This window comes from Callorhinus ursinus, unplaced genomic scaffold, assembly GCF_003265705.2.
Source record: "Callorhinus ursinus isolate GAN/ISIS: 27379988/994484 unplaced genomic scaffold, GSC_fseal_2.0 scaffold7, whole genome shotgun sequence".
NCBI lineage: Eukaryota > Metazoa > Chordata > Mammalia > Carnivora > Otariidae > Callorhinus > Callorhinus ursinus.
Window position 1 is genome coordinate 62,436,623 of NW_027397069.1, and position 23,031 is coordinate 62,459,653.

The 23,031-nt window shown below is 37.2% G+C and overlaps 1 protein-coding gene across 10 annotated transcripts in view; it reads right to left on the minus strand.

The window, feature by feature from the left end:
* Positions 1–14,405, minus strand: part of NBEA (neurobeachin) — a 686,692-nt gene extending 672,287 nt beyond the window's left edge. For 4 of the 10 annotated variants that reach the window (XM_073894686.1, XM_073894682.1, XM_073894681.1 and 1 more), the window contains exon 1: positions 12,730–14,405. In XM_073894686.1, the coding sequence (XP_073750787.1) occupies positions 12,730–13,023 (294 nt within the window). In that variant the 5' untranslated portion in view covers positions 13,024–14,405. The remainder of the gene's footprint in view (positions 1–12,729) is intronic. The other 6 variants (XM_073894688.1, XM_073894683.1, XM_073894685.1 and 3 more) reach the window with 2 other exon arrangements.
* Between the last annotated feature and the right edge of the window lie 8,626 nt (positions 14,406–23,031).

A 23,031-nucleotide genomic window follows, 5' to 3' on the forward strand; every position in this document is an offset into this window, starting at 1 on the left:
CCTGTGAACCTCCAGTTATTGAAGGGAGGGACTATGTAATTCTTTTTTCTATGCCCAATGAGTATCTTTACTCTGGCAAGCGAACACTAGGTTAGGATTACTCAGTAATTTCTTTAATCATCACTTTACTTATCCTGAGCCTGCCTGAGTGAAAAATAAAGAAACAAACAAAACCAGAAAAAAAAAAAAAAAGCATGCTTCTATTTGATATGAGCTGGGGCAAACTGGAACTCTAGGCACCAAGATAAAATGAAAAAAGCACTGGACAAAGGGCCAGGGAATCTAGGTGTTAATTCCTAGTCTGTGAAAGACCGCAGGATCTTAACCTACCTGGTTCTCTTTCCTCGCCTAGGTGAGTGGTAGAGTCAGGCTACCACCCAGATCTGAAGACCCTATAAACCCATTTCAAATTTAAACTTTCTTTTAAACATAAACCATGCATATATACACCTAAATATCTTTATCTTCCCCCATGCCAAGAAAAATAAAAATTGAAATGTTAAAAAAGAGGCAAACATAGAAATTAAAAGAACCACAAAAGCCTGTGAAGACAAGATTTATACCCAAGTCAAAAGTGACCAAAACAAGCAAACTATATCAAAGTGAAAAAAATCCTCATTCCAAAAACAAGTTCAATAAGCAGCACAAAATTCCAGATTCTACAATAGTACTCATGAAACCAAGGTGAATAACACAATGTTCTGATCTCAAGGGATTCAAAATCTCTAGGGTAGTCTGACAAGTAAACAAATATTTAAAATAAAATGTGCAAGTGCTGACTCTGTATGTACAAAATGATATGGGAGAGCACAAGATGGGAGGAAGAGCTTTTAAGGGGGAGCTCAAGGAAGGTATGGCCTAAGTAGGGGATGAGAACTAAATCTTGAAACACAAGTAGGTGTTCTTTAGACGAAGAGAGAAGAATATGATGACTTGAGAAATGCAATAATTATTTAGCAAGTAACAGTCAATACAGTATAATAAAAGAAACATTTTTCCAGTGGTGACTCATATCTCATAAGATTTTTTAAGTAATTTAAATAATTTAAATTCAAGGACTTTGAAAGGGTAATCAAGTTATACAGAATTAGTACAAATCAAGTAAAATAATTTTATGACATTTTATAATAAAATACTGCTTAGATTATTGAAGCTGAAAACAGTTCTCTTTTTAAGATACCAGACTTAGTTTAACTTAGACGACTATTTTTATTTCACTGAAGATTTTACACTTAACATCAGGATGATAAAATGAGATAATGCACATCATATGCTTAACATACTGCTTGGCATGTAAGGATTCAATAAGTGTAAGCTGCTATCACTGTCGTCATCATCGTTAAAGGTTTCTGTATATTTTAAAGGGCAATGAACCTGGAAATGGAACATCTAGCTTTGAGTCTCATTTCTCCAACTAAACTGCTTTGCAAACTTGGACAAGCCACTTAACTTCAGCCATAGTTTACTTATTATATTAAAGTAAACACATTCACTTCAAAGGGGTTGGGAGAGGATATTAAAAACATAAGGTATGAAACCAAACCCAATCGATAAATGCCAATCCCTCCCCACAAGTAAAAATTTTTAAGATAGTAGTAGAAATACATATATGCCATCTCTAAATCAGCTGCAGGTTACCTCTCTCAGAAAATGAAGGTATTTGCTAAAGACAAATATATCTAGACATTTACACTTCCATAAAACTTACTATTAATCAATGTTTGCTTTACTTTCTTAAACTGAGAAAGGAATCACAATTACTGTAAATTATGTTACCTAGACCCTAGAATAATTCCTTCTATAACTCATTTGTTTTATACAAGCAAATATGATATATGTGGTGTTTCATATAATACTAATATATAACAAATCTAATTTTTCTACGTAAGATAAATATATTAATGTATGCTATTTTTCTGGTTCAAAGTAATACCTAAAATACCAACATTTAGCCTAAGAAAAGGTAAACAATTCAAAATTAGTTACCATTTATAATACTGTATAACCAATTATTCCCCAAAACTCAAAAGTAAATACTTCACAATATAGCTTTTGCTAAAATCACTTTTGTATACAAATCCATCAAACTGTCCTACATACATTTTGATTTCTGAGTCCTGAGTCCTCCAAGAGCTGCATTCCCTACCACAGCACCAACTCATTGAGACTGGCTGGACTCTCCCTTCCAACATCATCTCTTTATAGAGTGCTGGCCTTTGGGATGATTTCTAAATAGCTTCACTTTGTTTAATAATGAAAAAGACTCTACCTTTTGAATCTGGAGGCATGAATCCCAACGCTGTTACTTAATACCTAGACAGCCTTCTCTAACTACTTCAACATTCCCTGCAGCCTTAGTTTCCACATCTGTAGAGAAGGAATGTTATCTGCACAAGAAGTTATTCCGAGGACTAGGTAATACAGTACAATTTCACAAGTGTATTTTAAACAGTTAAGAGCTATTAACATATAAGCTAATATTATTTTCCAAAACAACGGATCACAAAATAGTTTTTAATTCTCTAACTTGCCCCTTAGGCTTGTTACTCAAGTAGTCTTCTAAATATTTAAGCTAATATTCCCAAAGACAGGAATTATTTACTGGGATCACCATTCATGTCCTCTACATCTATATGTGAAATTCAGCCTTGCGTGGGAAGGAAGAGATAGAAGTGATTCCAGGCAAAGGAACTCGTGTTACCTCATGTCTATTCCTGCCCCAATTTTCCATCTTCCTTACTCAAAATAGGTAATTGGAAAAACTACCCCAGGTACTAATAAATGCAGGATGCTGGAGAACAGACCTCCTGTTTTTCACCAGAAGAGCCTGATCTGTGAGTACTTGAGATCCCTTCTCTGACAGGTTCACCAGGCTCAGTTTTATTTAGATCATTATCTTTTTTCTATGATCAGATGATCCTCAGGCTCAAGGTAAGAATAAAGGTAATAGTAGTAAGCCCTTAATAAACTGTGTACCAAACACTTTACATATATTATTTCATTTAATCTGCCCAACAACCTTGAGGTAAACATTCCCTTTTACACATAAGGAAACTGAGGCACATAAGTTTTAATGGCTCTGTGATATTCCATAATATGGATGTAAAATAATTCATTTAACTCTTTCTTATTATTGAACATTTAGGTTGTTGCCAATTTTTTCTTATATCATAAAATTACATTTATCCCTCATACTTGTCCATACGTAATTCTTCCTTAGCCTAAAGAACTAAGGATTAATGACAAGAACATCTTTAAATCTCTTGATACATATGGTTAAAATGTCATTCAGAACAGCTGTTAACATTTTACATGCCCTACAACATCATTTAAGATTACTTTATCCGGGTGCCTGGGTGGCGTCCTGGGATCCAGCCTTGGGGTCAAGCAGGGAGTCTTCTCCCTCTCCCTCTGCCTCTCCCTCAGCTCATGCTTACTTGCACTCACTCTCTCTCTCAAATAAATAATAATCTAAAAAAAAAGATTATTTTCGCATGCCTAGGAAACAATGGTAATTTTTTTAAATCACTTTTCATTGTATATTACTATTATGTTGTTAGTGAAAACAAATTTCTATATTAATGAGCAATATATATTTCTTCTTTCTTGAAATATAGCAAGTCCTCTGCCAAGTTAGTATTTTTCTTATGACTTGTCCTATAACACTTAATACCTAAGGTGTTTTTCTTTTTAATTTAATTTAGAATATTGGTCAGGAGTCAGTGGGGTGCAACTCAAACTGGCTTAAGCAAAACAGGAAATGTATTAGCTTAATGCATTGAAAAGTCTGGGGATATGACTGACCTGAATGGTTCCAAAGATGTCATCGGTAATCTATCTCTTGGTTCTAGGTGCCTCTGCGATAGGTCCATTCTCAAGCATACTCTACTTCATGGTGACAGATTGCCAGTCAAACACAGCCTTACATTCTAACATCTTATCAACTCCAATGGTCAGTATCTTTCTCTTTCTCTGACAGAATTAAAGAAGTTACCGAGCTGCTCAGATGTGCAGCTAGATTTTTAACCAAAAGCTTTATTGATGAGCCAGGTCCAGATTCTGTTTGATTCAAGAAAGCAGAAAGGAATCCACAGAAACCCCAAACCAAGAATCAAGAAGGGATGACTCTCCAAAGGAGTGTCAAAAAATCTAGAACTGTTAGCAGCAGAAAAAATGGATGTTATGCAGCCAAAACCAACAAAAAATTATAAAATTGCAGCCCTTGGCTGCCCATACATCATATATATGTGTGTGTGTGTGTGTGTGTGTGTGTGTGTGTGTGTGTGTGTGTGTATATGGTGTATATACATAATTTTTCATGTATATATTCACTTTCTATATACATAATTCTTTAATACCCATGTTTAACAATGTTACTACCATAGCCACAACAGAGAACGTACTCATCACCTCAAGGGGGTGAGGAGTGAGCAGGGGGTGAGGAAGAGACAAAGACAATGTCAAGTTACTGAATCAAGCTACAAGTCTAACAAAATCATTGTGCTATGAATTGGTCAGGTCCAAATGTGCATTTTGGTGGTAACTCATTATCTGACAACATACAGTTGTAACAACATATAGTTACACAACAAATTTAGCTATCTCCCTGATACTTAATATTAATATAGGATGGTAAAAGAACATAAATAATAATTCCCACTTAGAAGAGTGGTGAAGATAAACCATGGTTACTAATTTGAAGCATACACCATCCACTGCTGGTTGGAGTAGCAAGAATTTCTTATCCTGGCAATGCAGTTCCTTGTTCAGCCAATTCGGATGTATTCATTTCTACTATTTCAGAAGACCTCACTTGTCCGTTTACCCTCGTAGCCTTAGATTGTCCAGCCAGCAGCTACACTGCTTTAGCAGCCCACTTCCTCTTACTGAAGCTTAGAACTGCCTTAGAAGGAGCGCAACACAGGTCTTTGCCAGACTTAGAAGTTATTCTAGAAGTAGTTTTCCTAAAAACTTAATACATTTTTGGTCAATTAACTTCAGTCAACTGGTTGAATTAGCATCAAAGCCAGAGATCTTAACAAGATATAGCTTACCAATCCAGATTTCCGTCTTTTCAATTTCCTAACAATATTCAGTCACCCAGCAACAGACCTGCACAGTACTCATCCCCTTCACCCTCAACTTAATGATTTTCCTTGAAGCAGTGTGAAACAATAACCTGGGTGAGGAGGTATAGGTTATTCTCTCACTTGTTCCCTGGTAGCATCCTCTTTTAAAGCTCTTTAGGAACTAGATTGTTACTTTGGTCAGGAAGCTGAGAGTATAAGGCATGAGGTGCTTGAGAGAAGCTTATAAAACAGAATTTTATGTGGTTCTAATTTAAACTCCTGCCTTTCCTCTTACCAACTTTAGCATGGAGTAAAAAAAAAAAAAAAAAAAAAGGCTTTTCAACATTCAAAGTTCTTGATATTCCGATTCTCTGCTATGTGTAGCTATGGGAAGAAGGGGCTGCTCTTACTTGGAAAGACAATATTATCTTCCCTCTCCGCTTTCAAGCACGCCAGCCTGCACCAAAGCTAGCTGCCCTCTTACAGAACATTATCAAAGGCCACAAAAAAGTGGCCAAAACACTACAGCATCCCTAAAGTTACCACCTCAGTAATTCCATGGGCAAAGACACAGAGGTGACAATTTAAAACAGCTGTTCTGTACTTCCTTAAAAGGAATTGCTAGGGGAAAGCAAAGTCTTCATTGCCTTATACTCCATTTCAACATTTAGGGTCTGTTCCTTACAACATCCCATTTCCATTTACTAAAGTCTATGCTAGAAAGGATTCTTTCCATTTACAAGTGACAAAGCCCCAATTTAAAATGACTTTAAGCTAACAACAATAATAAACTTTAAAAGAGAGAATTTAATGGTTAGAAGATAATCTCCATAGGCACAGGGAACTCCAGAGGCTCAAGCAGAATCAAGAATATATTTCTCTCTCTCGGGGCACCTGGCTTGCTGTCGGTTAAACGTCCAACTCTTGATTTCAGTTCAGGTCATGATCTCGGGGACCTGGGACTGAGCCCAGCTTGGAGCACAGCATTCAGCTCCATGCTCAGGAGGGAGTCTGCTCTAGGTTCTCCCTCCCCCTCTGCCCTTCCGCCTGCTCATGCACATGCTCGCACACTCGCGTGCACGTGCTCTCTAATAAATAAATTGTTAAAAAAAAGAATCTATTTCTCTCTCTCTCTTCATACTTAGTCAAATTCTAATACAGGCTCCCACCACTATAGGATGAATCTACCAATTCAGCATCACCAACAGAAAGAGTTTCAGCACAAGTCCTACAACTGACCCTGTGACTTTGAGTTAAATGTTCAACCCTGAACCAATCACAGTGATTCTGGCCATGCCTGGGCTATATGCCCAGCCCACCTAAACCAGCTGAACTAAGAATGGCAGATAAGTGGTTCCTCAAAGGCAATTGCAGTACCCTTATCAAAAAGGGAAATGTATGCTAGACAGACAGAAACAAGAGATGTCCACTGTTCCTGGTAATATGATATATTGTAAAAATACTTTTTAATTTCTTTTTTAAAAGATTTTATTTACTTATTTGTCAGAGAGAGAGAGAGCACACAAGCAGGGGGGAAGCAGTTAGAGGGAGAACCAGGCTCCTCGCTTAGCAGGGACGCTGGGATGATGACCTGAGCCAAAGGCAGATGCTTAACCGACTGAGCCACCCAGGTGTCCCAATACTTTTTAATTTCTATTCAAAGCATTTTATGTATTCTTTGCTACTAATAACATAATCTTTGTCATGTGCTTATATATTTGACATACACACAGGTTTATTGAAACAAAAAGTTCTTATCAGATTCGAACTTCTTCCAATATGCCAGTTTACAATAACACTTACCTATGTAGTAAGGTCTACATAATGCATACATATTCAACACACATTTCTAGTTATATAACTAGGCAATATATTAAATGAGTCTCATTTATTTCATGATCTTGGGTCTGGACCTTACTATTGATTATAATTTGAGAAACTGGTCTTCTACTGCCTAATAGTAGGGTCCTGCCTACTCAAAATGCATTTAACTTACCCAAGAGCCAAAAATATAAAAAATAAATATATATCTTTAACTTATGATGTTACATCCTGATAAATCCACTGTAAGTTGAAAATATCAAAAGTCAAAAATGCATTTAATACACCTAACATTGTGAACATCATTGCGTGGCATAGCCCACCTTAAACATGCTCAGAACACTAAATTAGCCTATAATTGGGTAAATCCTCTAACACAGAGCCTGTTTTATAATAAAGTATTGAATATCTCCTGTAATTTATTGAATACTATATTGAAAATACAGAAAAACAGAATGGTTATATGAACACAGAATGGCTGAGTGTATCAGTTGTTCACCCTCATGATCCAGTGGCTAACTGGGAGGTGTGACTTGCTGCCTACCATCACAAGAGAGTATGATACTGCATTATCACTAACCCTGGAAAAGATCAAAATTCTAAGTATGGTTTTTAATGAGTGTGTATTACTTTTGGACCGTTTGACTTTACTTTGTAAAGTCAAAATATCATAAGTTGAACCATCGGTTAAATCAGGGACCATCTGTATGCATAAAACAGCCTCCTGCCCTCATGGAGTTCACAGCATATAAGGGGAAACACATATAAATAACAAAACTAGAAAAATAAATAAATAAATAACAATACTAGAGAGTGATAGGTGTATCTTTGTATAAGGAGATACTGGTTTCCCCCACTATCCAAAACTAGAGTGTTCTATGAGACCTTTCAAAAGCCGAAATGGCGTAAAGTGAAGAGTACCTCCCACTTTCCAAAAGTTGGCAATACGCTACTTCACTTTAACAAAAGACCTATTACTAGTACAGTAATGGCTTTTTTTGTAAAAGCAAAAATCCTCTTCAGAATTCTTTTGGTTAACAAAACCAGGTACTAATACAGGTCTTTCATAAAAGTGAAATGGCAAAACACCAACTCTTGGAAAGCAGGGGACACTTGTATGCTGACAATGCATAAAATATGAAAAGTAGAGGCAAGAAACTGGAAGCCTATGAAACTGATGCAATATAATATTTAAAGTAAACAGTCAAAAATGTGGATGATTGAATTTTATGATAAAGTGGTACATCAGGGATCCAAAATGCGGGGTGAGTCAGCTAGGACCAATGAATTTCTCTACGCTGTGTGTGGAGAAAGCATAGCAAAGACAGAACTCTGAAATACATTTATTCAACAGCACAGTATTTGCCAAAAACTGACTAGCAATATACAAAATACTTATTTAAGATTAATATGCCTTGATCATAAACTGGCTATAAAGTATTTGCTCTTTACTGTCTTTTTTAATTCAAGTATAATTAACATACAGTGTTACATTAGTTTCAGATGTTCAGTATAATGATTCAACAATTCTGTACATTTCTCAGGGCTCATCAAGACTGCTTTAGTGTCATTCCATGACTAAATTAATCTTTCTATGGAAAATCTCAGAACTCTTGATAGTGTAACTTCCAATGTTTACAAATGCATTCTTAATTTAACTTTCAAAACCCAATAGCAAAAATAAAATATAATTCAAGTTAATATGAAAAGACTTACATGTCAATATAAACTAAAATGCAGGAAATTCTCTCTTAACATAAGTAAATGTGGTTTTGTTAATACTAAGGACTTCCATGATCCTAAGACGCAATTACGTATTTTTAAAATAAATTTAGTTCAAATACAGAATATACCTTTTGTGAAATTCTAAGTATCTTTAAAGTGAAAATGATTCTGATTATCAAACTACAGATGAAAAAACTAAGAAAAGTTACTGTCATGTTCAATTACAAGAGAATCACTTAAAAATTCCCTTTTAACAAAAATACTATGATTCATATGCAAGAGAGGAGAGGAACTTAGCCCACAAAATCCCAGGAAAGTATCTTTTATTGCTTTCAATACAATATGCCATTCACATGTAAAAAAAAAATGAAATTATCAGAGGAAATATTTTCTACAAGTAAAGATACACTGATATTGCACTGTAATTTGTGGAAAAAAAATTTTAATTAAATGCTATAGAATTATACTACCTAAGACAGCTATTCAAACCTGAATTCTTTCACTAAGTAAATATCAATCCTCTATTTTATCTTTTCTAATACTATGTTTATATTAAAATCTTTGATAAAAAGAAACTTTCATGTTATAAAATAAGAACTCATGATATTTACATAACATTTACTTCAAGGAAAGAAAAACCCTATAATAAACATATGTTAAGGGTGGTTACAAAGGAAGCACTCAATTAAGCAGTATGCCTATAACTGAAACAGGCAACCAAATTCCTTATCTATAGTTAGACTCTCTTGTACTACCACATTATAATTCTTCCTAAAGTCAAAGTTTGTTGATGATTAGCTTCTTTCATAGCTACACTGCAAAATTCTTGACAATATACTCTCACTGTAACATTATTTACAAATTAATTTATTCATCTTCCTGATCCTATAAGTATAGGGTGCTATATTTTTTTTTAAGATTTTATTTATTTATTTGAGAGAGAGAGAGAATGAAAGATAGAGAGAAGAGGGTCAGAGGGAGAAGCAGACTCCCTGCTGAGCAGAGAGCCTGATGTGGGACTCGATCCCAGGACTCCAGGATCATGACCTGAGCCGAAGGCAGTCGCTTAACCAACTGAGCCACCCAGGCGCCCAGGGTGCTATATTTTAATGTTTCAAGTTATCAGTATCATTACACAGAATATATCTATCTATAATAGAAATTATTCATTTTATTTCTCTTTACATTGGTGATTCTTTGACAAATTCACAACCCACCTGAATAATGGAAACAGCTCTACCTTGGCAAACAAAAGCAGAAAAATTACAGCCATGGCTGTGTAGAAGCTCTATATTTCACTGCATGCTTAAACTTTACTCAGCAAAACTTTTAATTCTTTGGGCAAGGCAGGAGAGAAATAGCACCTAAAAACCAAATATTAGTATTCTCATATTATCCAGAGATAAAGAATGTACAGGAAAAATAGAAAAATATTTTGGCAAAGGTGATTGATTTAGACTGTTTAAGTAGAAACTGTTTTCTTTTGAAGTTTCATTAGTTCCCCTCCTTTCTTTTCTGTCATAAATGGCACTGTGATAAAGATTTCACTATTTCTACCTACTTTTTAATGTTTTAAGATTGAAAATTGAAAAAACTCATTTTAAAGATAATATTAGAGGCTTCCAACTTCTAACTAGTTACTGAGTTCCCTAAATGGATTTTACTGATTTACTTATTAAGTAAATAGAATTAAGTTTTGATAATTTTTTAAATGCCTATGATTTCCAAATACTTTCAGAATCAGCTTAAATTTTCACATGACATTTTCATCATGAGTATATTAGAAAGATAAAGCCCTAAACCTACAGTTCAAGAAATACTACCCTTCAAGTGATCAATTTGTATTCCAAAATCAATATAATTAACTTAATAGCAAATAGCTCCCTTTGTCATATATTCTTTTCCCCGAAAGTTTCCATTTAAAGACATATTGCATCCTTTAAATACATACAAAGAAATTTTAAACCTAACCTTTTTTATTCCAAAATAAATGCAATTACAAGTCTTATGTGGATTTGGGACATAACATTTCAGTATTACCTTATTTCTGATTACTCCAGTTAAGCTTAACAGCAAAGTTAATCTCTAATATAATGTTTGCATACTGAGACTTCACACCAGATTTTCACTGCATGTAAGAGAGTTAAATTTCTTTTTCATCTCAAAAGAAGTATTTCACTTCCTTTCTTAACCTACTGTATATCTATAGAACCCCATCTGTTAAGAACTGATCTGGCATACATCACTACTGCTGCAGAGTCCAAACTGGTTACACATTTAAATCAGTTTCCAGCTTGTGAGAGCTCTACTGTCTCTTATCGTGTTAAAATTATTAAGCATACAAATACCTATTAAAATAACCTAATATCACATCATCTAAGGTAAAAATGGTATTGGTTAGGTGAAACTGGAAAAAAACTTTATATATGTTCTTTAAAATTTACAGAAATACAGTACCTGCTAACATATTAATATATGTTCAGATTTCATCTTGCTTATTTTTTAAAAAGGCAAGTACTGACCTCCTATTTGCAGCTGGTTAAAATTAAAACTACCAAGAAACAATATTTCTGTTATTGTTTTGTAAAGAATTTGGTTATATCGAGATGACATTCCCCCAAACTTACAATGACTTTTGTGGTGATTTATTTGAAGGGTAGACAGAGTAGAAAGAGGGGAATCCTATTTAAACAGTAACAATATAACAAAGCAAACACATATTCTCCTATCTTTGACTTGAGGTACTAGCAAAAAAGAAAAAAAAAAGCAGCTTTAACTTTTCTGTGAATTTAAGAGGTTCATAAACCATAGACATTAATCCATGTCTCAGGGCACCACTGCTGTAGCTGCAGCTTGCTTTCAGTTTTCCAACAGATCAAATAAAAATAATTGCTTGGCTGAAAAATCACACTACGTGGGTGTTATAAATCCCCTTGTAAGCATATTTTTATATTTCTGTGACTCCACACCAAATACAACAGTCAACTGATCGCTCTTGATTTAAGCGTTGTCTTCCAAAACCCTACCTTAACAGTATGTCAAAGATTGGATATTGCAGAGGAAACTGTTTTAAAAGCTTTGCTGCAGCAAAAACTGCATTTGCAAAACATTAAAAATGAACTACTCTTAATTATCCGCAATTTACGATTCTGCTATTTCTTCTCTTTTCTTCCCCTGACATCTTGAACGCTTCTTAGCCTCTCTGTAGATAGCGCAAAACATTAAGTCATACACAGTTCTGCAGTAACTCTTTCTTATCATGAAAGAAACCAAAACCTATGGCTGCATTTAACACCTTTCCTTTAGTCTTTATCCACATGCCACGCTCTCGGAAGGCAACGACATAAACCAACCTGTATGATTTGGTGCCCTCACATTTTAACACCTTGTGTGCACCAAAAAAAAAAAAAAAAAGAAGAAGAAGAAAAAAGAAAGAAAAGAAAGAAAGGAAAAAAAAAAGACTAAGAGGTCAGCATATTCAGGGCAATATTTCAAAGAAAGAAGGCTGCCTAAAAAGAGATGGTGCGGGGAGGAGGGCGGTGGGAGATACAGTCACAACACTCTCCATCACAGCCTCTGAATAGATTTAAAGGCAGATGCAAAACTGCATCGTTTTCTCATTCGAAAACATCACACCCCAGCTGCTCAAGTTAGACCTAATGCGCTTCTCACATTTCAGTAGCACGGGGGAATTTCGGCTCCAGGGGGAAGGCTTTCATCCTCAGAGAGCGACACCACAGACAATTAAGAGTGTAGAAGAAAGAACCCCAGAGAAAAGGAGGCCTTCTCTCCCCCTAACTAAACTCTCAAGTCGACGCAAAACCGACACGGCAAGGAATGATTTCTACTCATAGTCAGGGGAAGTGATAATAAGCGGTGTTAAGTTGGGCACTGCACTCAGGTGGCAGGAGAGGACCAGAGGAGAGCGGGGAGGTGGCGTGGCTACGGCTGCGCGCAGGGAGGTCACCAGCTGGGCAATACCCGCCCGACAATCGGTGCTCCCAGGGACGCGCTGCGTGTGCGACCCCGGGGGTGGAGGTGTGTGGGAGCGAGAGGCTGGGGAGGGAGGCTACGGGGGCTGGGAGGCAGAAGGAGAGCACGCCTTTTCCCTTACCAGGTTGAGCACCGTCTCCACGATGTCCCTGTTGCTGACCTCTCCGACCTGTATGAGTCCAATCAACACTGCGAATTTCATCCGGATGTTGCGGATCGGCACCGAAGGGTTAATCATCCCCGCGGGCAGCACCACCGAGCCGGAGCCGGACGCCCCCCTCAGCTCTCCCATCCCGCTGCCCCCGCTGCCGCCACCGCCGCTGCCCCCGCCGCCTCCGCCTCCGGCCCCGACGGCGATGAGCCCCACGGGCTGAGGCTCGAGCCCGGGGCCCGGGCCCGGCTTCTCGCTCGCCATTTGCCCCCCTCCTGGAGAGAAGGGAAGAGCAGAGGCACTGCCTCCGCCGGTACCGTTATACCTGCCTCGGCCCCCGCCCCCCGGCCGTCGCCTCGGAGCCCCAGCATCCACCAGCGCCGCGGCGCCGGGCCCGCTCCCGCCTGCGCGTCAGTCCGGCCCGCTCCGGCGCCCTCCCCGGCGGAGGCGGTGGGTTATTCCCAGGCTTATTCCCGGCGGTGGCTGCGCCGCTAACCGCTGCCCGGCGAGCGGCAGTGCCCGCCCAGCAGCTGTACCGCTGCCGCCGCCGCTACCGCTGTCTCCTCTCTCTCCCCCTCCCTGTCCGTCCGGCCCGGCCCGCCCCCCGCGGAGATGCGGCCGGCGCTCCGAAAAGCCCTGGGGGGCGAGCAGCTGGCCACGACGCTGGCCGGTGCTGAAGCTCAGGCTGTGGCCAACGCTACTGACGCTGCTGCTGCCGCTGCTACGGGAGCCACTGTTGTTGTGAAGCCCCGACGCCGCCGCTCACTCCGCCATGTTGCCGCCCCCTGCCTGCGGTAGCGGCCACTGCGCCTGCGCAGAGCCTCGGGGGCGGAGCCTTCGGTGCACCCCCTCTTTTGCCCTGCCCTCCTTCTCTTTCCACCCACCCACCCCGACACCCCTCGTACCTCCCCCAACCACCCTGAACGGATAGACAGGTGAGCAGGTGCATGGGGACCAATGCCAGACCCTGGGGCAAGCTGGTAGAGGCGGGGCGGGTAGTGGCTTCCTTGTACTTTTTCCCTTGAGGGTGGATTCTCCCTGTGGGGAAGGACACAGTGAGTGTGTCTTGCCTTCGCTGCCTCCTTCCTTCAATATCTTTTTGCTAAGAGGAGGTTCATCATCTTCGTCTTCATCATTGCATCCAGCAGCTGCCACTGCCAGTGCCACGTGCCTTGTAAGGTAGGGGAGTGGCAGACGACCTCTTTCTGCCCCTCCTCGCCCTTCCTCTCAGTACCGCCCGCCTAGCCCCCCCAACCCCCAATTACCCAAATAAAAAGTGGCTGGCAAAGCAGAAACAAACGCACCATGGGGAAAGATCTTGCATTGTCGGGGAAGGATACAGATGGAGTGTACTGGATCTTTTTCTACAGCCATGAAAGAGGCTGACACCTGCACACACAGGCACGACTTAAAATAGAACTTGTCAAACAGTGATCAGCTCTGGATGGAGCTCTGAACAACAAACAGCTCTTGAACTCACCTACCAGCCTAAAAAGCCTGCACTGAGTGACACTATAGATAGGGTAGTTTGGTGGGAGCTACAAATCCCACATTTCAAAAATCCCTTGCGATTTTCAGGTACGATGTCAACTAACGATGCCTCCCTTTTCCTTAGTCACTTACAGTTCAGAGGTTTTTAAAATTATCTAAAAATATACGTAATCCTCATGGCCAGCCTTAATGTGTAAAAAAAGGAGATTACTGTGTCTGCATAAATATAAAACAAAAATATTACTGCTTCAGAAAATTAAAATTGATACAGTAATCTTGCTGCTAGTCCTGAATTAAAACTAAATAGGCATGACTGCTGTTATCTCCTTTGAAATGAAGGATGTAATTTTCTTTAATATTTCATGAAGTATGCCCTTTTCAATAAAGATATATTACAAGCCACCAGAAATATTCAGTATCTGGAGGCATATTCAAGTCATTCTAATTGTCATCTCAAGTGAAGAGAGTCAATATACAAATCTATCATAACCCAATTTGTTATTACTCATATTTAACTGGACCAACTAGTCAAGTTAACTCTCAGAATATTGGAACATGGTAAAATTCTAAGGTACTATAGGTTATGTATAACAAAGCTCCTCAAATCCAGCACTTACGCTTAGTTTTTAGTTGTTTCAAACTTGTGCTGAAAAATGAATTATTAGACAAAAAAAATCCTTTTGAAAGAAGTGATAATTGGTATGTCCATTTATATTAAGTAGCAATTGAATTATAAAATGCTTAAATGATCAAAACTGTATGAAAAACTTGCAAAACCAATAACTTTTAATAGCACGACTTATATATGCTATAATTTAAAAATCCTGTGACATATATAACTGCCTATAGCATTTTATTTATAGTGTTACCTACTTTTGTGAGCACTATTTTCATTTGTAAATCTAAAATGATATATCTTAAATATGAAAATCCAGACTGAAAGATCATCACACTGGCTTTTTTTCACCCCGCTGTGTGTAAAAAATATGGCAGCAGGTTCTATCTCTTGCTATTTTTAGACTTCTTGCATGAGTGCTTTGAGAGACAGTGACAACCTGAACTTTCTATTTCCTTTCCAAATGAATAGCTTAACGTCATTTTAATATTTTCACTTTAATTTTCTCTGTTTTGTTTCTTAAGCAGTATGTGTGTGCACTTTGGTTTTTTCTCATTTGTTCATTTTGTATTTGTTCATTTTCCTTTAGTGGAGATAGGGAGCGGGTAAAAAGGATATCACTTTTTCAAAGTAGGAAAACTCTACTTCTTCTGTTGCATACTTAATTCAATATCAGAAATATTTAAAAGAGCTTTCTAATTAAAAAGCACTCTCCAGTACACTGTCAGCTCCTTGAAGGCAGTGTGGTACTGTGGAAAGTGCACAGGCTTTGGAATCATTCTCACAACTTACTGCCTCTGCAGCCTACTCAATTTATTGGGGTAGTCTCCTCATTTACTAACAGGAATGAGAATACCCATCCCATAGGGAAGGGAGAATTCAATGAATTACTTGAACTCAGCAGCCAGCACAGAGTAAATATGTCCTTGTACCCTTAGTATACAGGCACAGTATGTGTTGAATGACCTATAAACACATGTAAAACCAATTAAAACCACATACAAGTCTCTATAATTGCACAGTTATATGGTTTCAATATTATCCCCAAAAGCACAAAGTTTAGAAAAGACAGCAGGTTTGTTTCCTTTTAGCCTACAAAGCCTATTTCCCTGTAAATGCACAAATGGCTTAGTGTTTGCATTAACAATATTTTGAAATAAAAGACAATTACATAATAATAGAAGCTACCTAAAATGTTCATTTTTTAAATCTCCAGATTAAAACCATTGTATGTGGTGAATATTAATTTTGCATACATTTTTACTTGAATAGATGCATACCCCTACTTTCAAAGGACAGTTTTTCAAAGGTAAGAAGCACATGAATCTGAGTTTTAAGAAGCAATATTTTTTTAATTTTAATTTCGGTACTGTTAACATACAATGTTAGATTAGTTTCAGGTGTACAATATAGTGATTTGGTATTGCAAATGACATATCAAGAAGCAATATTGCACAGTGGTTGAGAACACATGCTCCAGGTTTAGTAGAACTTCTTGCATGAGTTGGATTCCAGTTTCTGAGCCACTTACCTGTGTAATCTTGGGCAAATGACTTATCTTCAAAGCCATAGTTTATCCAACCCAAACTAGAGATTCATAGGATTAAAGAACGAAAGGTACTAATACATTTAAGGTATGAATGTAGTAGCAAGGGTCAATAAATAATGTTTTCATTCACTGGCTGTGGGAAAACACAATGCTGTGGTTATTTTTGTGTCTTCAGCACCTAACATGGCTGGCTTGTAATTTATACTGAGTAAAGGTGTTTAAAAAATGAATGAATGAAAACAGCAATTCTCCAGGCTAAATATCCCCATTCCCTTGACTTGTTCTTTAAAGAATGGGTTTCTAGCTGCCCTCTAAACTTTATCTGAAAAAGTGTTTGGGTAGGTAGGTTTGGGCCAGTACAAAACAGAAGGTAACTCTTACCCAAACCTCAATCTTTAGAAATATAACTCCTGTTAATGTAACCCCAAATTGGGCGCCTGGGTGGCTCAGTTGGTTAAACGACTGCCTTCAGCTCAGGTCATGATCCTAGAGTCCCAGGATTGAGTCCCACATCAGGCTCCTTGCTCAGCAGGGAGTCGGCTTCTCCCTCTGACCCTCTTCCCTCTCATGCTCTCTATCTCTCATTCTCTCTCTCAAATAAATAAATAAATAAATAAATAAATAAATAAATAAATAAAATGTAACCCCAAATTGATTCAGTTTTGTTTGGGTCTAGGTTTTATAGCAAAGTGACACCAATGATTCATGTAATCACCAATGATTCCTGTTTGGCATATAGTAGGTTCCCAAATAATTTCAGTTCCAGTCCCCTCTCATATTAAACTTCTTATCAACTGAAACACCAAGGTTTTTGTTTCATTGTTATTGATCTCGTTTTGTTTGTAGACATGTTGCTGCTAAGCAGCAACACAAACCTCACATATAGATTTTGAGACAGAAAGTGCAAAAATGTACATACATTTTTAAATTTAAATTAATTCAATTTTTATCTTATTCAATTTTTCTATTTAATTTTCCATTTAAATTTAATTTGCTGGGAATTTCTTAATCCTATTTTTATCATGCAAAAAAAATTGTCTTATTATTGTATTGTCTTCAAACTAGCACAATCCTTTTATATCTTCATCCAAATATTTGATGGAACAGGATAAAAACAGCTCTATAGTCACTAGAAACATTCTGATTGAAATCAATTTACATTTCTCAAACTATAGACCTCAACCCATTAGTTGAGTCATGAAATAGATTTAGTAGGCTGCAAACAGCAGTTTAAAGAAACAGAATGGAAAATATCAAGGGGCATCTATTATTTTAATTACATACACATACGTATGTACATGTGTGCTTACTAGGTAATCATGTAAAATGTATCTTTTACTGTAAGTCATAACCAAAAAGTTTGAAAATCACTGATTTGTTTATAAGCACCTGTTTGGTATAATCCTTCAACTATTAAATAGCTACCATCCTCTGCTAACAACTAGCTCATGTTTCTCTAAGTTGTGCAGAAGAATATCATAAGGGAACTTGACAACTGGCTAGTTGAAATCCAGATTCACTGTCTCTGTGTCTGGGCAGAATTAAAGTAAAAACTATAAAGAGTTGTGAATTATTACCAATTTTTCCAATAACTACAACATAAACAAGAAAATGTGTTTAATTTGATGACACGACTTACTGCTTCCTTTTCTAATGAATGAACCTTTCTGTAATCTCACCTACAGGTAATATTAAGCTACCTGCTGTGGTTTTTCAAGAATTTATCTCCTCTTTCTCCCCTTTGGCACTTTAATTCTCTAGTACTTCTCCAAGACTTCTCAAAGACCACTGAGAGTTGTTCATCATGATCTAGTGTTCAGATTCTTTCAGGACCAATGTATATAATTTGCCCTGCCTTGGGAACTTGAAATTAGACTAGCTAAGTGCCTTCTTACAATTTCTTCACCAAATTTTAATTTCACTTTTCCTCGAACTACTTAGTTCTACCTTTTTCACCTGACTACTTTTTCTCCTGAGCAGAAAATACAGACACAAAATAGAAATTCAATATTTGTTAACAAATTTGACCCAGATTTGGAATGGCTAAAATGTTGATGCTTAACAGCCAACAAATATTTGAGGGCCTACTGGGTACAAGAGAGTAGACTAGTCGAAATGAATTGTTTTCCATGTAATCCACAAGTCCAAACATTAAAAGTATCAAATGAGTGGTACAGAAATAATAGGTACTCTTGAATTTAGAAAGCACTAACATTGCAAACACCATACTGCGTACATATACCCCCAATATCTGCATAAACATATGTACAAATGCACACACACGTACATGTTCACCATCAGATTAGTCATACCTCTGCCCCTTCTTCCTCAGCAGTATGCCCAGCATGCGTCTCGTTGTTTTCATCCTCAGATCCTGCTCACTTCCTACCTGCTCTCCTTGTCTCCACACTCACTCTAGCAGTCCATCTTGTACACGGTAATTTTCCTAAAGCTCCACTTTGGTGGACAGAATGGTGTGGTCAGAAATTTTAATTTATTAATCACAAAAATTTCTATGTGCATACATGTCACCTGCTCAAAAAATCACCTGTAATTCTCTCTACCTAATAAATGAAGCCCAAAGTCCTTATCTTACTTAGTACCAAAGGCCCTCTGGACTTAAGTTTGCTTTCTAGTTTACCTCATTCTGTTCTGGACAGGAACCCTACAACAATAGCTCTCAACATTTTTAAGTATGTACAACTCTTTTTATCATGAAAAAAAATTGTAGACTTCTGGACTCCTACTTGAGAGATTTATTATTTTAATATCCATTGATAAAAATAATAGTCTTAAAAAGCTATTTTCAATTTAATAATGCTATTTAAATAATTTTTGCTTTTTAAAAATCACAATAATTGTATATATTTGAATACAAACACACACACACACACACACACACACACACACTGTCTGTGGGTTGAATTGTGTCCCCCCTAAAAAATATGTTCAAGTCCCGCCCCAGACACCTGGGAATGTGACCTTGTTTGGAAATAAGGCCTTTGTAGATCCTATCAAACTCAGATGAGGTTATACTGGAATTAGGTAGACCCTTAATCAAATATGACTGATATTCTTATAAAAATAAGGGAGAGAGATACACAGCCGAACAGGCACACAGAAGGATAATGATGTAAAGATAGAGGCAGAGATTGAAGTTACACTGCTCTGAGCCTAGGCAATCACCAGAAGCTAGGAAGACGCGAGGAAGGACTTTTTTTTTTTAATTGAAGTGTACCTGACATACTGTGTTATATCTGTTTCAGGTGTACAACATAGTGATTTGACAATTTTATATATTACTCTGCTACCATAATAAGTGTAGTCACCATCTGTCACCATACAACATAATTACAATATTATTAACTATATTCTCTATGCTGTACTTTTCATCTCTGTGACTTACTTATTTTATAACTCTAAGTTTGAAACTCTTAATCCCCTTCACCTATTTCACCCATTTCCCCATCTACCTTCCCTCTGGCAACCACAAGTTCGTTCTCTGTATTTAAGTCTGTTGGTTTTGTTTGTTTGTTCCTTTGTTTTGTTTTTTAGATTCCACATATAAGTAAAATCAAATGATATTTGTCTTTCTCTGATATGGAAAACAGTATGGAGATTCCTCAAAAAATTAAAAATGAAAATACCATATGATTTAGTAATTATACTACTGGGTATTTACTCAAAGAACACAAAAACACTAATTCAAAAAAGATATATGCACCCCTCAGTTTATTGCGGAATTATTTACAAAGCCAAGATATGGAAGCAATCCAAGCGTCCATTAATAGATGAATGAATAAAGAAAGTTTGATATCTATCTATCTGTCTGTCTGTCTATCTAATGGAATATTACTCAACCATAAAAAGGAATGAAATCTTGCCATTTGTGACAACATGCATGGACCTAAAGGGTATTGTGCTAAGTGAAGTAAGTCAGACAAAGGAAGGAAATATTCTCTTCTAGAGCCTTCAGAAAAAGCATGGCTATGTTGATACCTTGATTTTGGACTTCTAGATTCCAGAACTGTGAGAGAATAAATTTCTGTCATTTTTAAGCCACCTAGTCTATGGTAACAAAAGTTATCAGCAGCCCAATGAAACTAATATACATGCATGCAACATAAATGTGTTTGGTATTTGTCCATAAACAATACCTGATGTATATAGGTATTTATGGATCACTTTCAGTAACTCTGAGGTCCCCAGGTTGGGAAACAATGCTTTAGCCAAACTGAATCACTCTGTTCCCAATTAATACATTGTGCTTTCCTATTTTAGTGCCTTCCTCATGTTCTTCCTTCTATCTATAGCCCTCTCCTCCTCTCCCCTCCTCTTGAAATTCCTTCTGGCTTAAATGCCACCTTCATGAATACATTCAAAATACCACCTAGGTGAGAGTGATCTGAAATTGGTACCCATTTCCAGCATTAAAAAAACAAACAAACAAACCCAGATTCTTGGGCGCCTGGGTGGCTCAGTTGGTTGGGCAACTGCCTTCGGCTCAGGTCATGGTCCTGGAGCCCCGGGATCGAGTCCCGCATCGGGCTCCCTGCTCAGCGGGGGGTCTGCTTCTCCCTCTGACCCTCCCCCCCTCATGCTCTCTCATTCTCTCTCAAATAAATAAATAAAATCTTTTAAAAAGATATAAATAAATAAATAAATAAATAAATAAATAAATAAATAAAACAGATTCTGGCTTTTTTGTTGTTTTCAAGTAGCATAGGTTGACAAATTCTCACTTAAATAAATTAATAGTTGCTGTCTTCTCTGTCTCATTTTCCAAAGATAAGAAATTCACATGACACTATAGCCACCTATACTCCCTTCGCTGAAAAAAAAAATGTAAAAGAATACATGTAATTATTTTCATACTAATAAACATTGAAAGTATGTTAAAAGTGGAGTTTATGGTTGATTGTTGTCAACCATTATAGCTGTCATAGACTCTTCATCTCCTATCTGCCATGCATGTCTACATATATTATTTCTATTCCTTGCTACAGTCCTGCAAGTAAGATCTTATTGTTCCCATTTTTCAAATGAGGAAACTAATAGGAAGAGAGTTGTGCAAGGTCATACTTTAAGTGACAAAATTGAGATTTGACCCCCCAGGTATAGCTGGCCAACGCCTCAGGTATATTGGCTATTCCACACAGCTTACATTGGGACCTGGACTGAGGTCATTAGTTCCTTTCTACCAAATTTACCAGAGGAAAGATAATGAGATTGCAGAAGTTTACTTTAAAAGAACAAAGTCATCATGTTTTTGCATATTTTGGTGAAAGCCACCCACCAAGAGATGATCTCTAGAGTCAGTCTGGTTTTATATCTCTATGTCTGTGAAGGTTAAAAAAAAACTCCATTAGCCTTTCTGTTTCCTGGGAATCACTTTAATTCTAGACAAAAATTACTTAGGATAAATAAATTGTTTTTAATTACATGCATTAAGATTAACCTAAACTTAATTTCATAGTCCCATTAATATATCACTCCTTATTATGCTTTTCTGGCAAAGGATTTGTTATGTGTCTCACTATTAATCTCCTAGTCGCTCTTGAAAGTATTAGCATTTGTCTATATAATTATAGCAAAAAGCATATACTCTGGGTAGAAGCAGGAAAAGAATGTTATGAGGAACTGTCCAAGAGTCCTTTGGAATAGTTATCTCATTAATAGAATCTCTTCAAAGTAAGAAAGAGCATTTTTAGCAAACTTTAGTTCAACAAGGAGATGGTATATAAAATCAATTTCAGCCTTGTACTAGTGCATGAAATTTTGGATTACAGCCTTTCTGTATCGGTGCCAGCAGCTATGGATTAACCAATGGAAGAACGGCTTGAAACAACTACCTCATTGATCAATTAGCAGGTAGTACATTGAGACAATCTGAGATTTATGTTTTGATTTCCTGGGGTTATTGTTTATCTCTTTTAACTTCTTCCTGAGAGTTTAATCTTACAGAATTTGAGATATACATTGTATATAGCCTCTTTGTTGTTAATGTGAAAATAATTCTTAAAGCACATAATCAGAAGTTTAAAGGATATCTTAAATAATCCAGAAGCTTAATCACATTTAGCACTTGAGTATCTGTTAAATATGCATGAATGTGTATGTTAAACTTTATTTCTGTTTGGCTAATCTATGCTTGTGAGAAGTAGATGAAATGTCATATGTTGGCCACAGCTTTATCACTAGTGTGTTTGTTTATATTGAAACAGACTCAGCCTGATTTATTTTGCAGTAGCAAGAAGACAGAAGAGCAGATATCAGGGCTAGTCACATTCAGCAAGCACATTAAGGTCATGGCCACGTGATTTGCCCTCATAATTCATATTGTCGTGTTTTCTTTCATAAGCACAACAGAAAGGTCACATGGTTACCTTGAAAAATACAGCATTTCTCCCAAACATTATTTATTGTTTCACCATTCCCACCCTAATCCCAAACAATCCTTTGCAGTATGGGATAGTGGCTAAAGGAATGGTTTTGAAATCAGATAGATTGGGTTCAAATCCAAACAAATTGCCCTTGAACCTATTTCTGCACCTGTAAAATCAGTCGCATATGTATTGCCTGGAAGATTTAAAGACATAAAACATACAAAAGCATT